We start from the raw sequence: 23716 nt of genomic DNA, 5'->3' as shown, positions 1-23716 counted from the left end.
ACCGCTGCACTTAAAACGCTAACTTACACTCACAACATAAATTTTGAAAATTTCATAACAATAATAGCCATTCATCTATGCGTGTATAACTGTCATGGCGAAAGTAATTTCAATTCATTTAAAAAAAACATTTTATATTATCAAGGTTAAATCACTGCCTTTTGAGGAATTCAGCGTTCATTTCGAAATTACGTGCTCCCTTAATAATATGTATGTTTCCCCAGTTACATATGTAACTTCCCGATATTTTATAACTGAGCAAATTATCTAGTACTTCGTGCTTATTAAGTATTTTATAATTGTTTCTTACATACTTATTAAGAGAATTATTTAACAATGATATTTTTATATAATTATAAAAACTACACGATCAAAATTTTTAATGAAGACGAAAGAAGAAAATGTTGTACTCTAGGTGTCTAACAACTGAGCCAAACTACAGCTTTGTCGAGGACTGAATTAACTATAGAAAATAAAAAAAATTAAATTAATATGATTTAAACAGTGAAAATTTCAATTAGCTGAAAAATTCAATTTTAAAAAATCAACAAGAGCAACCATTTGGAGACCAGTGTCATTCAACTACCTTCAACAATTTTCATCATTTACGTTCATTCATTTTTTAACCTATCACTTTATCGTGAAATTCTTTACACAACTGTATCGATACAGTCGCATCTTTGATTGTTTGTTGAACTTATTCGCCATTTTCTTCTCAATTAGTGATTGGCTCAGATTGATCGTAATTTTCGAAAGAAAAAGTTCAAATCAGTGATATGACACAGTGTTTAGGCTAGGAGATGATTTGACATCTAGCAAAATAAAACAGCTTTTTCTAGTATTGTTTTATAGTTTTCGTTGGTTACGTGTAACTGTATCAGCGAATAGCAAACTAAAGATCGAAAATATAATCATGATCGAAATAAAGCCAACAGACTGAGAAAAATGAATCAGTCACATTCTTCAACCTAGCCATCAAGTGATCTCCTAGCAGTAAATTAATAATCGAAGGTATCAAAAATGATGAATTATTGAATTGATGCAAAAGTTTTCACATTTTTTCGTAAGAAATAACTAAGTAAAACACTAAGTGAAAATGAAGGAAGAAGTGTCCTTTACACGCATTGCAACAGTTTAAAAACAATTATTTATTTCGAAGAAAAAAATTTGTTTGTTCGCCACGTACAACAAACACCAAAATTATTATATCAACCCAATAAAACCAATAGAAAATTGATTAAGAAAAACGAAAACTGATCGATCAGCCGAATCCGTCAGCCTAGCCTAGAATTCCTCATCTAATAGTACAGCGTAACATATACAACCAGGGAAGGGTGCGTCAAACAGTACACCTCTACGGTATCGGGATTTACATAATGAAATTGTACATGTAAATTAGTATTATATTCTATCCGAAGACTCACTGGAGTCTTGACTTTTTATATAACATCGTCATCGTTCGGCTTGCACAACCAACTACTTACTTACACGATAGATCGTGTACTAACATCTTTGTTTTTCTTTTTCTCTTAGCAGGAGTCCATCGTTTGAATTAGATCAAAACAATGCTGGTCCTGACGAAAAGACACAAATAATTCTTCATAGATTGTGCATTAATTTCACATCATCCTAATAGAGACTAAACAACTCCATCCAGAAGACAATGTTCACAGAATAGAAGGTGATATCGGAAACGAGGATAATTAATTATATACTATACAAACGAATGATTCACCTCGGGACCATTCTATCCGCCTGACATCTTTCAGAATGTGAAATAAAATTTGAGTATATGTGTATCAATCGAGTGAAACGCTTCGTATACAACGTTAAGCCTTTATCGTTCCCGGAACCATTCGAAACTTTTCGCTGCGAGTACATATACAGAGTGGCCCAAAATTATTAGCTAAGGACAGGAGAAGAGAAGATAATTGAGAGACACCATTTTTGAAGGACTTACTTAACACTTTGCTGACCGGTCACAAGTTGACACATGACTGTAACGGTGGTTACCGATAATTATGTAAGATAGTTGATGTCGAATAAAACTGTTCAGTAACGTAAATAACTACAGTCCCTGATCTAAAATTAGAACCACTATTGATAAGATCAAAAACAAATGTTTCTTACTTACCTGATACTTCTGTCTGGTAATTTCCCTGTTAATTTTTTATAATTCAGGCTTAATTACTTTGTTTAACTCTCGGTTTCAATGTGACCAATGAAAAACTTATTATCAAATTGTTCTTTGGATTTACAATACTATAGATACCGAAGAAAATGATGAAAAATGGTAAAACGTACGGGTGATCCTAATTTCTTGATAGGGACTGTAGATAATAGTGTAACGTAAGAATTGTGATACCAAGTAATTAATAATTCTTTCTTTTTACTTTTGCTATAGAAAGAACAAGTGATACATAAAACGTATTTCTACGACTCGAACCGTTCACAAATTAAGTTACGTTTGCACTTTATTGATTCTTATCTGAAGGTAATATGTATAGGTCTTTATAAGAACGTTCTAGATCGTATTAGTTAGATTAAATTGCTTTAATCGCTTCAAAGAGATTTTAATCGATTCAACAGAATCAAAACTTTAAAGGAATAATTTTCGAGTTAAATTACTGGTCGGTAAAGTGTTAAGACCTTGTCTTGTAGAGCTTAATCGCAAAGGTAATCGTACGGCAAAGGGTTAAGAAACGCTAATTTTAAAGAATTTAATTAACATTATAACTACCGAACAATTAGGGTGACTTATTTCCAATTTTTTATAAAAATTATAAAAAATTATGAATTCTAGTCCTGCATCTATATAAATGCACAAGTTTAATTAGAAATCTTTCGTAAAAACGTCTTCATAAATTAAATATTTGCAAAATAAAAATTCTGAAGTAGATCAATTTGACCCGTCCGGTAGTTTTTGTGTTAAGACACCGAGAACCCTTTCATGTGCCATTCGTTTTCGCCGAAATGTTAGCCTATTCTTCGCCAAATAATTTTGGGACACTTACGCGAGACATGTGGCGATTGGTAATCGAATATTCGAATTTTCGAATTTCCGAAGACGTTCTTGGTATAAGAAATATTATCACGCAAAGTTGAAGTACGTTGAAAGAATTTTTAAGCATATACGTTCTTTTTTTTTAGTTTTGTATTGATCCGAAAGTATCGATACGATTCATGATACAAAGATTTAATTCGTTGTTCAACAAAATATTTCCAGTGAAAATTTGAAAATATATTTGAAGACAAATAATCGATAGAATACTATTATTAATTATGTTTTAAAGACAAACGAATGATACATTTTATTTAGATACAAATAGAATAATCTCGCAAAAAATAATAGAGATTATACAATTCTTCGAATTGATTAAGGGTTCAACGACCCTGATTGTACGAGTGTAATTGGTGTCTTAGTTACAATTGGTTTGATATTTAATATAACAGTTATAGATCTCGAGAAGATAAACGTGGAATTAATGAAACACACGACAGAAATATCTCCTGATAAGATTGTTTGAGCGTGACAACATCTACTCACGCATTCGCATTGTCGTTTCATTGCAAGAAGGTAAAAGTACATTGCTGAAACAGCAAAGAAAAATGTCAGCACGTGATATTCTACATTTAGAAATATTTTTTGTTCAACGAGAAGCTAATTTCTTAATATGAAAGCAACCGTCGAAAACGACTTTAATTACAGAATTTATATAGAATATTTCATACAGTGATTCAAATAAAATTACCAATTCATGGATAATGATCCGATCTATGTATAATGAAAAAGTATGAAAACAGACATTTTCTTTTGCAACTTTCTCAGGCTAAGCAATTATTCTTTGCAACAGTTCGTTAATCATACTCTTAAACCTACTCTTAATAACACTGTATCATTTAATCCTTTACGGACGAATGACGTCATTTGGCGTCGTCAAGTTTTCGTATTCAGAATACAAAGTTACAAAAAGTTATTGAATTGTTCAAATAACATAGTAGTAATAATTATAGTGGATAATTTTTTTTCGCTGGAATTTCAGAGCTGGATGTGTAATACAATTTAACTTCCTCTGTGAAAGATTTTGTATACTTCAAAAAATCCTCGTCCGCAAAGGGTTAATCTGTTAACCAGATGATTTTTCGAAATCTTCGAACGAATTGGAGAAGAAAATTTATATTGGAAGACACGATTGGAAACGAATAACGAGTCAAGTACTTCAACTTCGTCAAATAATATTCTTCGATACCAATTTCAATTCTGACGGCATTCTCTCGGCGCACCGTACGTGCTCGACCCTGTATACATATAGAAACATACGCATACCGATTTCTGTATATTTTCATGCACGAACAAAACGGAACGGTTATCGTTAAATATTAGTTTCCAATATAATAGTATTATTTATATCATCGAGAATATTCAAGAGTGCTTGAAGGAGAAACTTATATGCTTCGAGGCTCCTTCGCATCGCACTTTGTCTTCATCTGATTGCGGTGAACATGGTGGATTCGTGCGTACACATCAATTTCACCCAATTTCATTCCTTCTCTCGCTGAATTCTCGGTTTATTCAGCATTCGTGTTTAAACTAGACTAATTAACATTTACTTCATTTCATCGTTCAAACATCCTCGTTAGTTCGAATGGGCCAGTCAATAATCCATTGAAAAAATACTATGAAAAAACTAAACTTCTACAACTGGACAATATACACAAACACAATCCTACAAAATGCATGGAAAAAAGAAAATTGTATTTGGTTACAAAAATTGTCGAAGTTGACGAGCTTGATTGCAGTCAATCCTTGGAGTTCATGAATCGTCCATAAATAATAAATACTAACGTTTCCTGGACAACGTAAAATATTCTTGCGAGAAACGTCTTATTGGACTGTAAATCTTGCCAAGCCTAAAAATATCATAAAACGTTTCCTGACTTCGATTCGAGAGGCGAGACGATTTTATGACACGTTCTCCAACGAGAGGACACCGTTAGACAGCTCATAGCAGGTGCAAGCAAAAATCCACCTGGCCAATAATTACGCAACAAGATCTTCTCACGTTCATATGTGTACTATACTCTCAATTTTCCGTGACTACCACTTTGTAAGGCCTGTGGCGGGTGCGCCAGCGTTTGCGCCAATGAAAGGATTTGTAGATGCGGCTATAAGGAAAATACAAATTGAATAATCGATTAATCAGTGATCAACTATGCCAACAGATTGCTACGCTACTGAATGATTTTCATTTCGCGTTTAAGACCACGAAAAGATGAGCGAACTAAAACTATCTAGACTTATTTTAAACGGAATTAGAAATCCTTTTTTCTTTTAACACTAGAACTACGGTAATTCTAGTGTTAACACTAAACATAGCGACACTTTGCATGTACCTATTTCTACCGTAACCAGATCAAATAACATTTCTTTTATGGAAATTGAAATAGAAGACAAAAATTGAAAAATACTAGTCGGACAATATAGGAAGTGGTATATAGTTAAATAAACGAAGAAAAACGGACAATTTGAAATAAAATTCTAAAAGCGATCATTTGATCAGTTGCGGTACGTTTCATTTTGAGAATGAACACATTTGCGACTAGTGTTTTTTTCATAAGCAATCTTTATGGTTACAATATTTAATGCAATATTAAGTGCAACAAATCGTATGTATAAGATGCAAATGAGATTTAGAGAAAAAATCTTGTCAACTTTCTGCACGTTGCACCATGCTGTACGATTTTAGGTAAAAATATACGTGAAAGCAATTCCATTTTTTTACGCAAAATGGTAAATGTTGAATATTGTAAATATGTCACTGGTCACGAAGGTGTTAATTCGTATGGTACTGAGTTCCGTTTAAAAGAAATTGATATGATTGAAAAATATCGAAAATCCTGAAACATGATAACAATTGTTTTTCTTTAGGATAGCTTTTTAGAAAGTTTCTCAGGGTTATCACGTTTCAGAATTTTCTACATTTCTTATACGTGAAGCATGAGATTTGTATCGATATGAATAAATTTACATATAAAAGGAGTTAAATATTCGAAATAAATTATGAACAAAGAATTTGACAACTACTTTCAGTTTCGGTATTCACGTTACAGGTATATGTGTTTAGGTACGATAGCTTAAAGTTTATGCGGTAACATAGCTGTAGTAACTGTAAATAAAATATAATGGCAATATAATAAAAATAAGATGTTTCTACGATACAGTAAACATAAAATATTTGTTGATCAAAGTATCTTTAATGAAAAGCAAAATACATGTTGATTGTAAAGCGTTTAAAAATATTTCATACATAAAACCCATATTTCGCGGGCACAAGTTATGTATTTCTTATTATATTTTAAATAGTGTGAAATATTTACATTTGAAAACACCGAAATAGCATCTGAAATTCCGAACACTTTATGTATATATATATATTTTTTTTTTTGGATACCATTTTGGATTTTCCAATTTATCCCATTTCAAAAACTTAAGGTTAAAACCTTTTTCAGCAGACTAACATGGAACAAATAACACAGCAAATAAGATTATTTGCATTATTACCGTATTAAATGTATATTATACCAGTAATTTACAAATGAAATGGTAATTTACTAATAATAATAATACATTAAAATTATTCGATAAAAAATTACTTACTAAATCACAGAGAAAAAAAGATTGAAACACAATGCTAAATTAAAAATTCAAAGGAGACTAATTATTTGCAGGACAGTAACATGTTGAAATTACTTAGCAAATGAAGCACTTCAAAGAGGCCTGAGTTGTCATCTTTAAAATATTAAGTTCAATTAGAGAATATTTATTTATTAATATTATTTAAAAAAAAAGAAAGATGCACACAATGCCCGCAAAATGGTATTAATTTTGGAAATTCTGTATAAGTATAAATATGTAGAAAAACATTCCGAAATTAGGAAAATGATTAAAATGGAATGTATGAAATATTTTCATTAAAACAGGGAAGAAATTACATCTACAAAAGAGGCATAAAATAATTCAAATGAAATAATTAAAAAGAGATTTTAAAAGAATATAAAGGAACAATTGTTATTTTGTCATTTTTCAATATTTATGATATAACCGAATTTTCAGTGACAAAGTTGACTCTATTTTGAAATTATTCAAAATTATCCAACGAAGCAACTTAACATTTTCCAAATGGCAACAGAAGCCTCTGCGTTACTGCACTGCAGTTACGTAAAAGTTGGAAGGGAACGTGTTGCGGTATCTACTTTCCTTGACTTGCGCCATCGATGTTATAATGGAACCACAAGAAAAGCATGTAAATGCTAAAACGGAAAAAATACAAGCATGACAACAAAATAAGGCAAAATGTATTTACATTAAAGAGCGAATGCCCAAAGGAAAAAGGATTCTCATTGTCGAAGAATACAATTTCTTTGTCTCTTTTACTTGAGGGAAGGCTACAAATCAATGAAACAGAAGCGTTCAACGGAGTAGCGGCACTAATCGAATGAACTGTTCATACTAAAACCATAGGTCCACCTACTAAAGGAAAATAATAACGTAGTAAATATTCCTTACTCGATCATTCACTAAATGGTGGCGATCATTTCACAAGCACACATGCAACTAACACACGCGTACGCATACGGCATTCGTTATAATGTTAATTTACAAATATATTTAAATAACTTCGTATCATAATACTTGGAATAACGGAAAATCATTTTATCGGCCTCACGGTTGCACGGTTCTCCATTATTTCAAGTACACATGCTTACAGAATGTTAAATGACTGTGTAAACAAATTACCAAAAATAAAAGATATCTTTTACTGGAATAAATTCTAACAAAACTGGATTGCTCGTACAATATTCACTTTTGCAAAAATGGAAACGTATTAAACACAATTCGCTCTTCGATTATCTCTTTTTTAGATTGCTCGCTCCGGTTGGACAAATTAAAACTGTAAGTCCTCCTTAAATATACGTAACGTAATTAATTTAATAAACTGTGTAAACAATTACCTCTACACAGGAAAAAAAAATTAAAAATATGTTATTAAAAATCGATTCTGTTTTTCCTAGTTATAAGAGCAAAGATATTCTGTTTCAAACGTTAGATTAAGAGTCTGGTTTGCACAGGATAAAAGATCTCAGTTTTTACCACTCGTTTCTAATCTCAATTCGTCTGGAAGAAAAACGATGACATTACGAAGAACAGTCGATTCGCCATATCTTTTTTGTCGTTTAACATAGAAGACGATGATTTACTTTAATTATAAAAACCTTGAAAATAAATAAACAGATTTGGACGATATTCTAGAACGATTAAAAGGAATTAGACAATATTGTTTTCAGAGTGCGCGTGCACGTACACGAAGACATAATATGAACTAGAAAGCCAACGTCGGACAAGTAAATACCTCGTTGACTTTTCATACGACGTATTGGAAATTCTACACTTCATTACAGTGTTTGAAGAAAAGTATAGGCTAAGTCGGAGAGGGATGGACCACTTTTTTTGAAAAAACAATTACATCATAATATCGTTAATACCTAATAAAATATAATATATTTATGAAAGTAAATTACATATATGAAGAATATGTTAACATTTAGCTAACCGAATGAGAAGATTTTTCATTTTTCACTTAGCAAAGTATTGCCATTTATTTTGTTTATTTTTTCTTTGTTTTTTTAAAAACACTTTAAAAACACAATCAATGTCAATTAATGTTAATGAGAAAGGTTACAGTTTTTTTTAAGCGATTGTCCAAGTGTTAAGTAGGCATCTGTGCAAGATTCAGTATACTACTAAAATAATTGAAAATATAGATATTTGATAATTTAAATACGATCGGACCATCTCACCCAGAATCACCCTATATATACGAGCCATGAAGCGACAATGGAGCTTTTCCTGAACCAAGAGATAGTGAAGACTTTCAAGCTGACAATGAAGACATTTTAACAATAAAGTTTCATTTTATGAAAAATCAGAAGACTATCATAGTGATCATTTTCTTGTTGAAATCAACTTGTGTGATATCTCTGGATAGAGACACACATATCTTAATAAAGTCAGCAGAAACATCTCCAAAAATTGGAAACAGTAACAATCAATTCCCATCACATATCACGGACAAATTTTCCAGAAGAGCCACTGTCACTTAAAAACTAACAAACCGTAACGAAGACTCAAAGAACTACTTATCAATTTTTCTACATATTTCGTTTAAACTTTCACACAGTTTAAGTTTCAAACATTTTAGATTCTGTTATTAAGTCTGATGTAATCAACTCAGAACTTAAGTTAGACATAAGTGGGTGAAAAGTTAATTGAATTCTATAAAAGCCTACGAGACGATATCGCGATTGGTGTACTTGTTAAAAATTATCTGGAACCTTACAGTAAACCGTAAAACGACTTTCAATGTAAAGTTCTAAATTCCAGAAACGTTGCTTACATTCAAAACGTAACAAACAATAGAAGGAATCGACTTTTGTATTACTATCGGAGTAATACGTTTCACAGATATTGGTACAGTATACTACCAATGACGTAATAATATTCAACATTCAGAATGACATTGTTACAATTCACATTGCTAATTAATTTTCAATTACATATTATCAAATGATCGACTTAAGATATCACGAACGACAAAATACGAGCATTGTAACTAAACTTAAAAAGTTTACGGTACCGAGCCAATATAAAATAAGCGCACACAAGGTGATAAACATTAGAAAATTTACATTAAAAAAATTCATGCATGTAAGACAACGTAAGAAAAAAGGAAAGATTCATAAGCCAAATACTTAAGTTATACGGTATCATCGCCTTTTACGATGGAAGAAAACTGCTCAACCTCGGTACACATTACTCGGTGAACTAAAATGACTCGTATACAGGGTGTTTTATAATACACAGACGCAATTTCCGTAACAAAATAAATACACAGAAATAATATAGAAGTTAACAAAAATGTTCGTGCCATTACACTTTTTATCAAGCTTCAAAAATTTTTCATTCTCCTCGCAAGTCATTATAGCAAGCTTTTATTACAAAAATTAAACTGCAGCGAGCAAAATGATTTATTAATCTATTCTAAATGAACTTCTGTATAATAAACTCGTGTAACTTGGAGACAACGTAAAACAATATACCATCGATCATTTTAATAAACTTTTCGCATTATTTCAATGTATCTAGTATTTACTCGGAACTAGATTAATTTATAATGAAGCACTCGGTATAATAAGAAAATACTGCATTATTTCTTTACGAAGATACAGATCTAAAGAAACAGTTCCTTTAACTTAGACAAGAAAAAAAAGTTATGGCGCATCGAATGTGTACACTGAACCAACAAATTCTACAATTTTCATTATCGTTTCAATTATAATTCAAGACTTAGGACTGAAATCTCATGATCGTCTCAATTACAATTCGCAATTTATCAATTGAAGAAAGAGGAAACGAAATATAAAACGTGTCACGATTCTCAACACCTCACGTTCAAAATAAATTATTGCTGTTCAAAATGTACAACGAAATAAGTTAGCGATCCTCAAGCACGACCGATGTGATCCTCTAACCGAGGACCGACCGAGTCGTTTAGCATTGCTTCCCAACGCAATCTATCGATTGCATGACTAAACTACAATTCAAAAATCCAGTCATCGGGCAAAGTGATGAATTGTAATCAACGTTGCCGCGCGTAACTACCCACTAAAATTACAGAACGATTAGGATTACGCTTAATGGCCTACGTCATCGCGATCACGCGTGCTTGCACGCGGCACGACCCGTAACAACGCACCCTGTCGGGTGCAAGGTATTAACACATTATCTACCGGCAGTTATTAAAAATTTTATCAAGAATTTCTTGACAAATATTTCAGTAGAAAAAACAATGGCAATTCTGACTCAACAAATCATTCTGGGAAATACAATCTAATCGCTTTCCTTCGAAACACTAGGTTTACGGTCATTTATAGAGTACATTCTATTGTCCCTAGAAGAAACAATGTTCGTCCGTTTAGATCTTGGAAATTAGAGATTCAAAAGTAGACAATTAGGATACATAAGTCATATTTCACATGCTTCAACACTTAGCCAACCAAACGAGATCTCCCATCTTTCACTTACCAACGTATTACCTTTTATTTCATTCATTTTTCTTTTGTTATTTAGCAAGTCTTGAATTGAGAATATTTGCAATTCATCGAATACCTTCTTACTTCTATAAAACAAAGTTTTTAACCACCTCTATTGATTAAGTTCAATTGAAGTTAGTGAAGGTTATAGTTTTGTAGTCTTTTTTAGGCGGTTGCCGAAGTGTTAATGTTTTGACATTCTGCTAGATATTGAAGCAGTAAATTATGCTGATCACAATTGAGTAACGTCCAGAAAATTCAATGTGCGTCAAATTGACACGTAACTCTAGTGTTAAATTGCAGTTCGGTGACAGCCCTTAAGAAGCTTGTTAATAGTCTTCCGGTAGATAAAGTGTTAATGGAGAAAGAAGAAGAAAGCAATGGTTTAAAGGGAAGAAGGGTAGGCTCGCAAAATAAAAGGTATGACTGGATGGGGGGGGGGGGACAATAATCGGCTAAGTAATAATGTGCGTTATGCAGTGTATGGTTTAAGTGCTCGTAATACCGGTCGTGTAAATAACTTTCTCGGCGCCGCTGTTCAAGTTCGTGTTCTCGTCGGCGGTCGCGTTCGGTGGCGGCATGGCGAAGATCGACTGGTTCGAAGAACTGTTCTGCGGGGCACCCTGGGGTTGCGCCGTGATCGCGTCATCATCGCTTTCTTCCTCCTGCCAAAAGAGAAGCATTTACAACTGACTTTAGTGCGGGTTTTAACCCTTTGTGGACGAATGCCGCTGTACTGAGGACATCGGGGCTTTCGCATCTAAAATAAAAAGTTGAAGACAAATAATTTGGTTGTTTAACATGTTGACGCTGGCACTGTAATTGATGTTTCTACCTATTTGGCAGTGAAATTCTTGAAGCTTTTGGAGACATTGAATTTAAATGGATAATAATTATTAATGATAATCATTATTATTAATTACTTAAATATTAATCATTACAGATTATCATTATTTAATAATTATTAATTATTATTATTTTCAATTACATAGAAATATGTCCTATCTATCAAATCAATTTCATGGATTACGTGTTTGATGGTACAAACCGTTTCATGTGACAAGTTTGAACCATCAGAGGTACACGACGGCGTCAACGTGTTGAACAACAAAAGTTTAATACGTAGTTTTCTTCTTTTTTGTTTGTATTTAAAAATTTGACAAATAATGCAGATTTTCGTGATCAAGATTCCGAATGCTTTGAAAAACCTTTGTCCGCAAAGTAATACTTAGTTAAATTTTATTAACGTTTAGAGGACCAATATGTTTCATAAAAATAGTGAGTTTTTAAATCGACAATTTGAAAATTTGAAACTTTGAAACTTCGAAACTTCAAAACTTTAAAATTTTGAATTTTGAATTTCGTACAAAACTCTAAAAGGGCCTTCGCCGGTTCTGTAAAAGTTAAAACTACATGCTGTTGTACGAAAAATCAGTCGATTAACAGAAAACCAATAAGATTATATACATCATGATTATCCGCATAAATTTTGTCATAGAAAAATTCTGCAGTTTGTTAATAATTTCGTACAGCGGAAAGAGGAGGAACATATATATAAGTAATTGTATTACATTATAATCACTTGCTCCCAAAGCGATTCGAGGTCAACTAATTCGTTTCTTTTCTAATGGAATAAAATGTTTGTTAATGGAAATTTTAACGGAATTACACTAATGGTCATTCAGAGTCAAAAATATTTTATGATCGCAATCCTTACTATATTTATGTTATTCTTAAACTTGTAATCAAAAATTTTTATTTTTTCAAAACGTTTATCATTCCTTCAATTTTTTAAAATCATGATTTTCAACCGTAAAAGTGGAAAAACGTTCATTAATATACAATGATAGCAATTTATCCAAATTTCGTGCAATTAAATAAGGAAAAAAAGAAGTTAACTTTATAATCCCAGTTGTCTCTGTAATCATCCTCCTTTTTAAAAACAAACAATTACCGAGCGGTTCATTTTAACAGTTTCAACAAAAGTTTTCTTACACAAAAAATCAGCATCACATTCCATGATAATTCCACAATTACCAATACTTCTTCCTGACTTAAATGAGTCCTTAAATATCCCTTAGTTCTCGCATAAAGTTCTGACGCAGTATTGTCTCTTATCGCTATTATCGTCGCTTCTAATTGCATCTAGGCCATTAATGAACATTTAAGAGGTGATTCAACCAGCCAAAATAAAACATTTTCAAGTTACTAACGATGAATTACATCTACGACGAAAATAACTGAAATACAAGTCGCAATCGAAATTTTAATAAATGCACTCTTGTAATTGGTATAACCAGTAGTTCTATTATTAAATTAAATTTCCTTGATTTTCTCATAAATAAAACGATTGTTCAAAATTCATTTGACAGGCGATAAGTTGTGAATCACAAAGATCGAGAAAACAACCTGCACGGCTCGATTTCGCAATGGTACAACTCACATTTATCTTTCGTGCCGCGCAGACGATTAAATTTATACGATTATCTACATAATCTGTGAATCATGTGGTACACAAGAGGATATAAATACACAATCTAAAATCAAACGAATAAGGAACATTAAATCGGAATTGGTGCTAACCAGTGACATGCTGAAGATAGAAGTTAATAAATCCGTCGATGTGTTACCGATAAAAATCCATTAATAAATTAATGGAATTTACCATTTCAGCGACACCGTTGTCTGCGTAAACTCCAACATTCGTTCATTTTCTTCATAATATTACTCTTTATGTTCGAATGTTCAAGAGTTACAATTCTTAACGATAAGGTAACTCTTATAAGATAAATCTTGGTACTATATGAATAACTTTACACCATTGAACAGTCATATTTCTCACAAGATATATTACTTTTAAATCATTTTAGTTCAAAAATCTATTGGCCCACCGCATATGGTTGCTTCAGTATTTCCTGTGTTCTATTATCGTTAAAGTAAGAACCTAATCGCAAAGTAAATTATAAATTTATAACATAACTACCTTTGTACCATTGAATAATAATTTCGACAAACATCTGTCAGAAATCTATTGGCTTGTAACGCGTGGCTGCCTCAGTATTTTCTGTTCTTAATGTTAATTCTCAATGTTAGAATTTTCCAGTAATATTTTTACAAAGGTATAGGTAGACTCGAAACCATGAACATACTACTTTACGCGAAGCTAAAATTAAGTTTCAGGATTCGACCCCTACCATCAAGTACCAATCTTAACATCAGGACTACTGGATGAGTCAAAATGGCCAATTCCACAATTCTTCTTTCACAATTATTAACAAACTAACAGACGCTTATCCGAGAAAATACTCAACAAATAGATTTAGTAACACGCAAACTAAATTATACGTCAATCGAAATCTCAATATACCCTTACAGCTTCTACAGAAAAATGTTAAAAAGCCAATTTGACTGCTCAGTAGTCCCAGTATTGACAGCACAGGAGTGAAAATAAATACCATTATTCTGGCGTGATACAAAATAGCAGTGCGATTCTGTACGAATTACAATATATCGAGAAGTTGGTATTATAATACACGGTACAACGAACAGAAAACAAGCGGTATACCTTGGAAGCAAAACGTCCGTACGTGTGTAATGTACCATCAATTCCCTGAATGACATACCAACCTGCGATTCACGTTCTACATATTCCTGCTCTGAGACCGGAAGGGACGTGTGAAATCAGGATGAAAATAGGTTAAGAGAAGAGTACAAGAAGCTGGTGAAATGATTGTGAGCCGAACAACAACGCATATTACAGATCCGTCTCAATGGTTCTCAGCTCGTTTCGTTACGCTGCGTAAGAAACGTAACCTTGGGTGTCTATTTCGAATATTTCCCGCGAATACTACTTTGAATTAAAATGCATTCTAAATGCAACTACGTGTCTCGAGCGACCCAAGTACCGATCGAGAACTACATCATTTACAACCAACGAAATCGTTACGAAAAAGTATAAACCGAAACTGGAAGCAAGAAAAATCAAAGAAACAACCGAACCAACACGATCGAGACAAGAAAAGTGTTTAGGGTTGCTCGGTGTTCGTTTGTTATTGTATCGTTAACGACGATAAAATTTAACGAATCGTCAGAAACAAATTATTCACAATTGTTAGATAGATAAATACATATACAGAGTGTCCAGTTTTAATCTGTGGATGCAATTGACGAATACTTGTAGAAAAATTTGTAATTCAAGCATTTTAGGGGGAAGAATGTTACTTTGTTATAATATTAATCTTTCAATATTATCGGTATTATGGATAACAGGTATTATTAAGACTAGAACTGCCGAGCATTAAATATGATTCATATGCAATCCCTATAAAAATTGTAATAATAGATTATTTTCAGTTTCTTCAGACATTCGTTATAGTATTCAAGTGAAACTATTTATCTTGAAAATCATTTCGAATATTCAATGCTTTCAAGGTATCTATAATTGCGAAACAAAAACACTGAAACCAGTCATTTTGTCTGGTATAGTGGTTCTAGTGTTAATGAGTATTAACAAGGAAAGTTACATTTAAACTGTATACTGTAGGATAAAGATACAAATAAATAATATTCTGGTTTGGGCACTTACAGGGCTTCCTACAACTCGTCAATTATCTTTGGAACTGTTCTTCAGTTTATTTAAAAAATAATCTATTTTTTTAAATGTCTCAAATGCAATTTCTTCTGTTTTGATAGGGCAATAATTTGGCACTACTGTTTTTTTCAAATATGGTAATATTTTTTGCAGTAACTCGTTAAAAAAAATATTTCTTCACAAAAATAAAATTCAAGAACCTTTCAAGACAGAGAAAATTGCATTCGAGAATTTTTTTAAATAACGAATAGTTCTGGAAATAATGACATTTATAGATCAAAATGGGACACCCTGTATAGATAATTGTAATCGCTTCCGTGTACAGAGAAAAAGAAAAGAAAAGAAATTACTTTTCCAAGAAACTTCGACGTACTCTTACAGAACTAAGAACCACTGATACTGAAAGGAAAAACTTACCTTGGCCACGCTTCTCGGTTGAATCGTCACGACATCACCATCTGGATTCAGGTCCCGCTATAATACAACAACAACGTAAACAAAACCGCTAATCTATCGTATCATAAAATAAAGGCGTATGTAAAAAGTGCATGCTAGGCTGAACCGGGAAGATTTTGCGGATCGTTCGATCGGTGATTCGGTGGGATGATTGATCGACAAGGTAGTCGAATGCGTTCGAAGAGGGAAAAGAAAAAAAAAATAAGAAAATAGACACCGATAAAGTCTGCGAACATGATTCTGATAATGGTTGCGAGGAAATCAATGGAAATCAGACGTGACTTGATTTGCGAGCAAAGAATAAAATCGTACTATACCATTTCGTTAAGAAATTTCTGATAATAAGCTTCCTGAAAGTTCTCAACGTGTTTGTTCGTAATGTTTTTCTTATCTTTTTCTTCAAGGAAATCATAAAAATATAGTTTTATATTGTAACCACATTTAAAAAGCATGCAAGGCATGTTCTTAATAGTTTGGTGACAACGTTATTTACAACTGACAAAATCTGTGTGGATCCCGTTTGAGAAGTAATTACTGTAAATAATATCCATTGGGAGACATTGAAATGTCAATGACAGTTAATTTTGGTGTACAGAACAACCTCGATTATGTTGTTAAAACGTAGACGGTCATTTGAAATAAAACGTTTTTCTTTTTAAGTAAAAATTTATAGTTTGGAAGAATAAAGAATGATAAATATGCATGTCATAAATTGTTTTAATAAATAATTCTTCATATGCAATGTATTTATAATGTGAGTCTTTGAATTATCTGAATATTTCTAAATACAATTAGTTCAGATAATCGAGGTTCTGCTGTAGTTGATACAATTAGCTGAAAATCATAATAAGTTTTAATGAACGCAGAGCCTCAAAGGAGATTCAAATTTCTGTGAAATTTGTGCATGTGCCCATAAATCCATTTAATAGCCTACACTTTAAGGAGAAGATTTTAGACACAAATAAGTCCTACCACTATGAACATCACTCATTGTAACTAAAGTGGTAATAATTATTCAAGCCGAAACCACATCACTCTTCATTTTCATCTTATTTTGGCTTGAAGACTCACCCCTTAAAACATTTATTATACATTTATAATTGTATATCTTGTATAATAGTTCGATTATTTTATTAATCAACAAAAAACTTAGCAATATTCAAACATATTATATCAGGTATGGTGAAACAAAATTTCAATATTACTCCTATCTTTTTAATTCTTCACTGCTATGTATCTAGGATCCCCTATCCTGCTCTCCAATCAATTATACCCGATGATTACCTAATTGAGATACTTTTTCTTTTAACAGTGCCCACGAACTTACTATTTTATGAGGATTCTTAAAAATTTATGATTCTTTCTGAGAAATGTTGATAAAATAAAAATAGATTGTGTAAAAACACTTTCCCTCTAGGCACTATCAAATATAATAATTTTATCAATAAGTGAAGTGTGTATTAACAACTATTTTATAATATTGTACTGTACAAAAAATATATTTAAATTAAAATTGCTGTCTAAAATATATTTAGGAATTAGATAAAACTTTCTGATATAAATTTTGGAGAAATCACGCTATAGATAACGATTAATCATATAAACATGTAAATGTTATTATAGTATCATTTGAAAACTAAATCAAGATGGAACTAAACAACTTAAAAATTGTTGTAATTAATAATAATGAATTCCAAATTATGTAAAAAATTCAGATCGAAGAAAAAAAAAAGTAGTTTCACATCAAATTTAATACTTCACATGTGCAGAACACTGTCATAACTTCACGTGCAAGTGATCACGTTGAAACGAAATTACTTTAAGTGATTCTATATTAAACCTACATTTAATTGCAGTGTATACAGAAAGAAATTCATGGTGAAAGAAATAGTTAACACTTATTACACAAAATCGAAAACAAAGTATGGTGCAACTTAAATGAAATATATAACTCACCATTTCGATTATTAATCAAATTAAATCAACTGTTACCAAATACACTATTATTACTAATACTACTACTACATATACAGGATGTATAGATAATTATACTGGAAATTAAGTTAATGTAATACAGAATATAAGACTGAAAATAAAGGAAAATTCTGTATACAAGTTTACTACATAATTTAATCTTATTCGTGTAATAAGAGCTTCATATGGAATTGGAGCAAACTTATATTATTTGTAAACAAACTTATATTCTCAGTTTAAAATAAATAAGTTTGTATATGAAAGAATAAATCTATTTGAGTTCAATGTAACATTGAAATTTCCTAATAAAGTGTGCATAATCGATATGAAATGATTTGCAACGTAATTGTAACTCAACATTATCAATAATAAAATACTTTGTTTCTCCTTTATGATCTCAGTCGTTTCATAGTCTTATTAAATACCATTACCATAATTTAGCATATTGTTTCTAGAGTATTATAGTTCAAAATAGATATTTACTGACAATGTTAACATATATGTATGTATAAAGAAATTGTGGTAAAAACTTACAGAACCATCTACAATTTTAGTCTATGTAACTTTGATGCAGGTACAGGAATTTCTTCAATGATGATGTAAGTTAATCGTTCTTGTTCAGTAATTTATAATTTTTTCAATTCTAATTAATAATTTAATGTTAGACTTCACCAAAACATTAATGGAACAATCTTTTCTATTTCTCTACTCTAACAATATACTTTAATTATAACTTCAATGTTTGCAGGTGTAAAATGTGTAATAAATAAATCAGTAAATATTACCTGTTAACATTAGATACAAAATCTAATATATATATAAGGTTTTTCATCATGCACTTTTTCCTATTAAATTGTAATATTTCAATTTTTTAATATGATCTTTAACATTACATACACAAAAAAAATATTTAACTCTCCAACAATTTTTCATGTCCTACAACAAATATTTTCATCTAAATTTATACTTTATTTAATCAAATACGAACATTAATTTGTAATAATATAGAAATATAAAGCATATTCCTATCTGTAAATATAGAAATTGTTTTTTCAAAATATGCTTACTTCTGTTGATTTAAAAGTATTCAATTTTATGTACTGCAAAACTATTTGCCTTCGACTGAAAAAAATGTAGAATTAATTTAAGATTCTAAGATCCTTAAAAATTAATTAAAATATTACATTCAAAATCAAAACTGAATATATTGAAAACAGCTAGACCGAAATACTAAAAAATCATAAAAATAATGAAATTGACAGTAAAAAAAAATTTGTGCAAGTTTTATCAAGTCAAAAAATTAAAATAATGTACTACAAATTGAATTTATATTTGATAAATAAATATTACAGAAATGTATTATAAAACTTGGATAAATAGAAAGTTCAAAAATAATAATACTTTTCATAATAAATCTATCACTCAAACATTCAAACCATCATCTACAATTTACCCTAATTTTTTGCCTTCCTAATGCCACTAAATGTTTCAATAAATTTTAAGGAGTTCCTTTTCAGCAAAGGCATCCAACAAATTTTTAAATAAAGTGCATATAGCTATAATACATAATAATCAGTATAATAAGATTATTTAAGGTGTGTGTATTTTTATACCTAATATAAAATTTAAACCAATCTACAATTATTTATTTTATAATTAAATAATAAAATGTTAAGTTTACCTGAAGGTTATGGTATACTCCACTATTCTCTGGTGGTATCGGTTTGCATCTACCGAAACAGAAGTTGCAGCAACAACAGCAACAGCAGAAACAGCAAAAATAACATGCAGTCAACAGACCACACAATATTAAAAGTGCCTGTAACAAGAACATTATTTTTTATAATTATTTACTACAAAAAGTAAACAGACTATATTAAAACCAATTGTCGACTTAATTTGAAATAGAGATACTTGTGACATCTTTATTTGATTGTGTTTTTTAATGTAATATGTATGTTCATTTAGAAAAATTTAAAAAGAAAACAGCTGCGTTAATTATCTTTAATAAATATAAAATGACAATACAACCCATAAATATTCAATATTCTGTATAGTAGACAACAGTCGTCTCATTTGTGATTAATATTAATGAAGTAATATTGTATTAATACTGGTTTATATAAAAATATAAAAATTAATAGGGACTTACCTTGCACCAGGTAGGAGTAGTGTAGAAGCAGGTATTAACACTTGTTTCACCTAATTGTTCAGCAACATACAATCCAAGGGATCCATAATTGTCATATATGTTACGTTTCGACAAATCTGTTAATATAGCATGTGCTCTATTTATTTCTTTAAACTGAAACACAGTATCATTCATGTTGATTATACATTAAAATTTTATAATTCATTTATTTAAAAAGAAAAACATTTATTCCTTTATTAAACTAATAATAACTATTAGAATATTAAATCTGCCATATTTCTAATCTTTTTAAAAATATTGAAATGGTTACTAAATGATTAATAAACTGCATGGTTCCACGAAACAGTAACCCCGATCAGGATAAAACCTTATCTAATCTAAAACTTATTCAATTTACTTTAATATTTTCATCTTACATATCTTATGTTGTATAGATAAAGTTATAAGAACTCTTCAAATAAAAGGAAACTAAATTATTCATGTAAAGTTTAAGTGTAGTTCAAAATTACTTCACACCACAGTAATATATACCTATAGCATAGTCTTAACTTTTTAAGAACTATTATAAAAGAAAAAATATTAAACACTTGTGTAAGAAAAAACTGATTTGAATCATTTTGAAAATACAGCTTTAGGCTTCTTATCAACTCACTTATGACCATGATAATGTCATTGACCATTTGAGATAAACTTTGGTAGTATTTATATTGAAGTCCCATAAATACAATGTCCATATGCCCCAAAAAATGTATAACTTCATTAGCTTAATACTATTTAACATACATGCTACAAATATAGAAGAACTACGAAGAATTCAATAAGATAATCTCAACAAATTTCTTTTATTTAATTTACCTTCTCAGCAGCTTCTGGATTATTTGGGTTTTTATCAGGATGATATTTTAATGCTAATTTTCTATAAGTCTTCTTAATATCCTCACATGTGGCAGTTTTTGGAATCTCCAAAATTTGGTACAGGGTATCCCCCGATGTTCTGAAGGAAATGGAAGTAAATGAATGAATTATTAAATATACTAAATGCATCTGACATATATTATTCTATTTTTATTACAGCCATTTCCACAATGCAAATTTATTTGCTTATGACACTTATATATTTAATCTTTAACATTCCATTGGCTTTGCTACAGCAAATATTTGTCATATATTTGAAAACTCTGTAAGCTCCAATACATAGATTTTGATATTAGCACGGTTACATAAAAGTCTCACACCATAGCGAATTACAAAATGTATAATTTAAATTTTATTTATATTAGAATAAACCATACTTATAAAATGAATAAAAAATTAAATTACTGCTTTGAAAACAAAGTCTTTCATTAGTAAATACTTTATTATAAAAAAGTATCAGAGTTGTTGCACTATGATACCAAGAAAATGTCTGAAGCGAAAAGGGTTAATAAGAAGCACTACATAATACTTTTACATGTAGCATGAATTTATTACAAGTAATATTATTTGATATTATTGTTTAAAAACTTCTACCAATCGCCAGAAAAAACAGAAAAAATGTATCAAAAGTTTAAAATATCTTCAAAAGCTTAAGATAAAGGCCACCGTTATAATTTAATATTCAATATATATAGTAAGCAAAATTATAATCTGTAATCTTAGAAGTAAAAAATATTTCACAATTTAAAATATTAAAAATCATAGTTACGTCTCAAACATAAAAATTGCAATAGTGAAATATATCATTTACATTTCTTCAAAGTTTTCAATAAGTTTTACACTGGTGTTAAAAGCATAATTGAAAATCAGTAAACTAACCTAATATTCGAAAGACATCTATTTCGAAATTATGTATCATCAATTGTCAAAATTAACACTTTTTACATTTTCAATAGTTTAATAATACGTCATGGTAAAATTATTACAATCAACGAAGAAAGAAGGAACAATGATGTTTAACCTATCATTTGTTCGAATTTGCAGAGCATTTTAATATTCAAAACATTACTCACACAAAATCTTGGCTTTTTACAAAGAAATTAAATAAACCAGAAGCTAAAAATGTTTAAATAGTAGTAATGAAATACTCACGACATTTTTCTTCCATCCATGTTTTAATGGAAGTACGGTCTTTCGATTAATATGAAGTGTAAATTAGAATTAGAAGTCTAAAACTGATTTCGAAATTTCGTCGTTCTACTACAGGAACATAATTTTTGTCTTTAAATGCACGCAACTTTTTGAACTGATGTCGTTTTGGGTGATAGCAGAGGATGGAATTCAATATTTTAGTACCAAAAGTGGACACGATTGCACCAAACTGGCGCCACCGAACGACAAACCTAAATATGAACACCTGAATGGAACATCAATTTGTATATACACATAGATTGTATGTACAAAGCATTATAAGCGCGCTCTTTTAAATATATTTTTTAAAGAAATTGAAATTCGAAAAGAATACAATTGTATTTACCTGTTTAAAATGTTTAAAACATTTAATACAGAAATATTGTATTCTAAAATTAAATGCAATCAGTTAGTCATTTAATTTGTGCAGATATATCGTTTTTAAATACATTTAATAAAGTTTGTCTTTTTACACAATAATCAATTTATGAAAGTGTATCTTCTAGTTCTAATTTTGTTAAAAATTTTTGAAATGTTTGTTTCTGAACTGCATAGGATAACAATTTTTTTTTCCTTTTTTTTACGTGGAGAAAGTTTAACACCAAACACCCCCGACCGTCCGGGGGACCGGTCGAGCGGTAGTGTGGGGTTGTACCCACTAAAACCTTTACGGCGACCTTCTACAGGTTTTGTAGGGGGAGCTACGAGGACTATACAGAACTAACCCGTGGCTCCCCCAAGCCCGGACGACTATTTCTTTACTAAGGCCGGCCCCATATCCGGAGAGGGGAAGTATACCTCCTCTCCACCCTTGTACTCCTTGCTTATCAGCAATGCGGAGAGGTCGTGCTCTGCACCGCTGTTATCTCGTCGACCGCGTAATCAAGAATCTATCCCGTACCTGCGGATGACCCTTATGACCATCCACCTCTGGAGCCGGCGCAGCAAAGAATTGTTGCGCAGGCTGGCCATCCTCATCGGAAACCACATAGGGGCCCCATACAAAGCCATGGACCGCATCAGTCCCGTGTACAGGCAGCGTACCAAGTCCCCCGATCCCCCGAGGTCGGACAAGAAGCAGCTTAAAACGGCTGCCACCTTTTCCACTCGGGGGACGAGAATAGCATCATAAATCTCCTAAGATAATCCATTGTTTATAAAATTATTTCTCTTCGACTACATTACAGTAATTATCTTCTAACTAATCATTAAAATAATTTTGCGTCTCGCTTTAACTTGTATGACGTTATATTTTTCAACGAAAAAAAATTAAAAGTTTGAACGGT

At 31.0% G+C, this 23716-nt stretch overlaps 1 protein-coding gene across 3 annotated transcripts; it reads right to left on the bottom strand.

Moving 5' to 3' along the window:
• Positions 1-22629, bottom strand: LOC116424211 (dnaJ homolog subfamily C member 5). Of its 3 annotated transcripts, none has more exons than XR_012998995.1 (7): positions 22392-22629; positions 21180-21318; positions 20325-20477; positions 19854-19991; positions 16160-16216; positions 6379-11816; positions 1-5166 (listed from the first exon to the last, which is right to left on the bottom strand). XR_012998995.1 is itself a non-coding variant. In XM_031970310.2 (7 exons), the coding sequence occupies exons 1-7, from the start codon at positions 22409-22411 to the stop codon at positions 5099-5101; spliced, it is 735 nt and encodes a 244-aa protein (XP_031826170.1). In that variant the 5' UTR covers positions 22412-22629; the 3' UTR covers positions 1-5098. The 3 variants fall into 3 exon arrangements, 2 of the variants coding, with proteins under 2 accessions (XP_031826170.1, XP_031826171.1); XM_031970310.2 differs by having other exon boundaries at positions 11657-11816; XM_031970311.2 differs by lacking the exon at positions 16160-16216 and having other exon boundaries at positions 11657-11816.
• Between the last annotated feature and the right edge of the window lie 1087 nt (positions 22630-23716).

Source organism: Nomia melanderi, chromosome 7 (genome assembly GCF_051020985.1).
Source record: "Nomia melanderi isolate GNS246 chromosome 7, iyNomMela1, whole genome shotgun sequence".
NCBI lineage: Eukaryota > Metazoa > Arthropoda > Insecta > Hymenoptera > Halictidae > Nomia > Nomia melanderi.
This window is presented reverse-complemented; position numbering and strand designations above follow the sequence as displayed.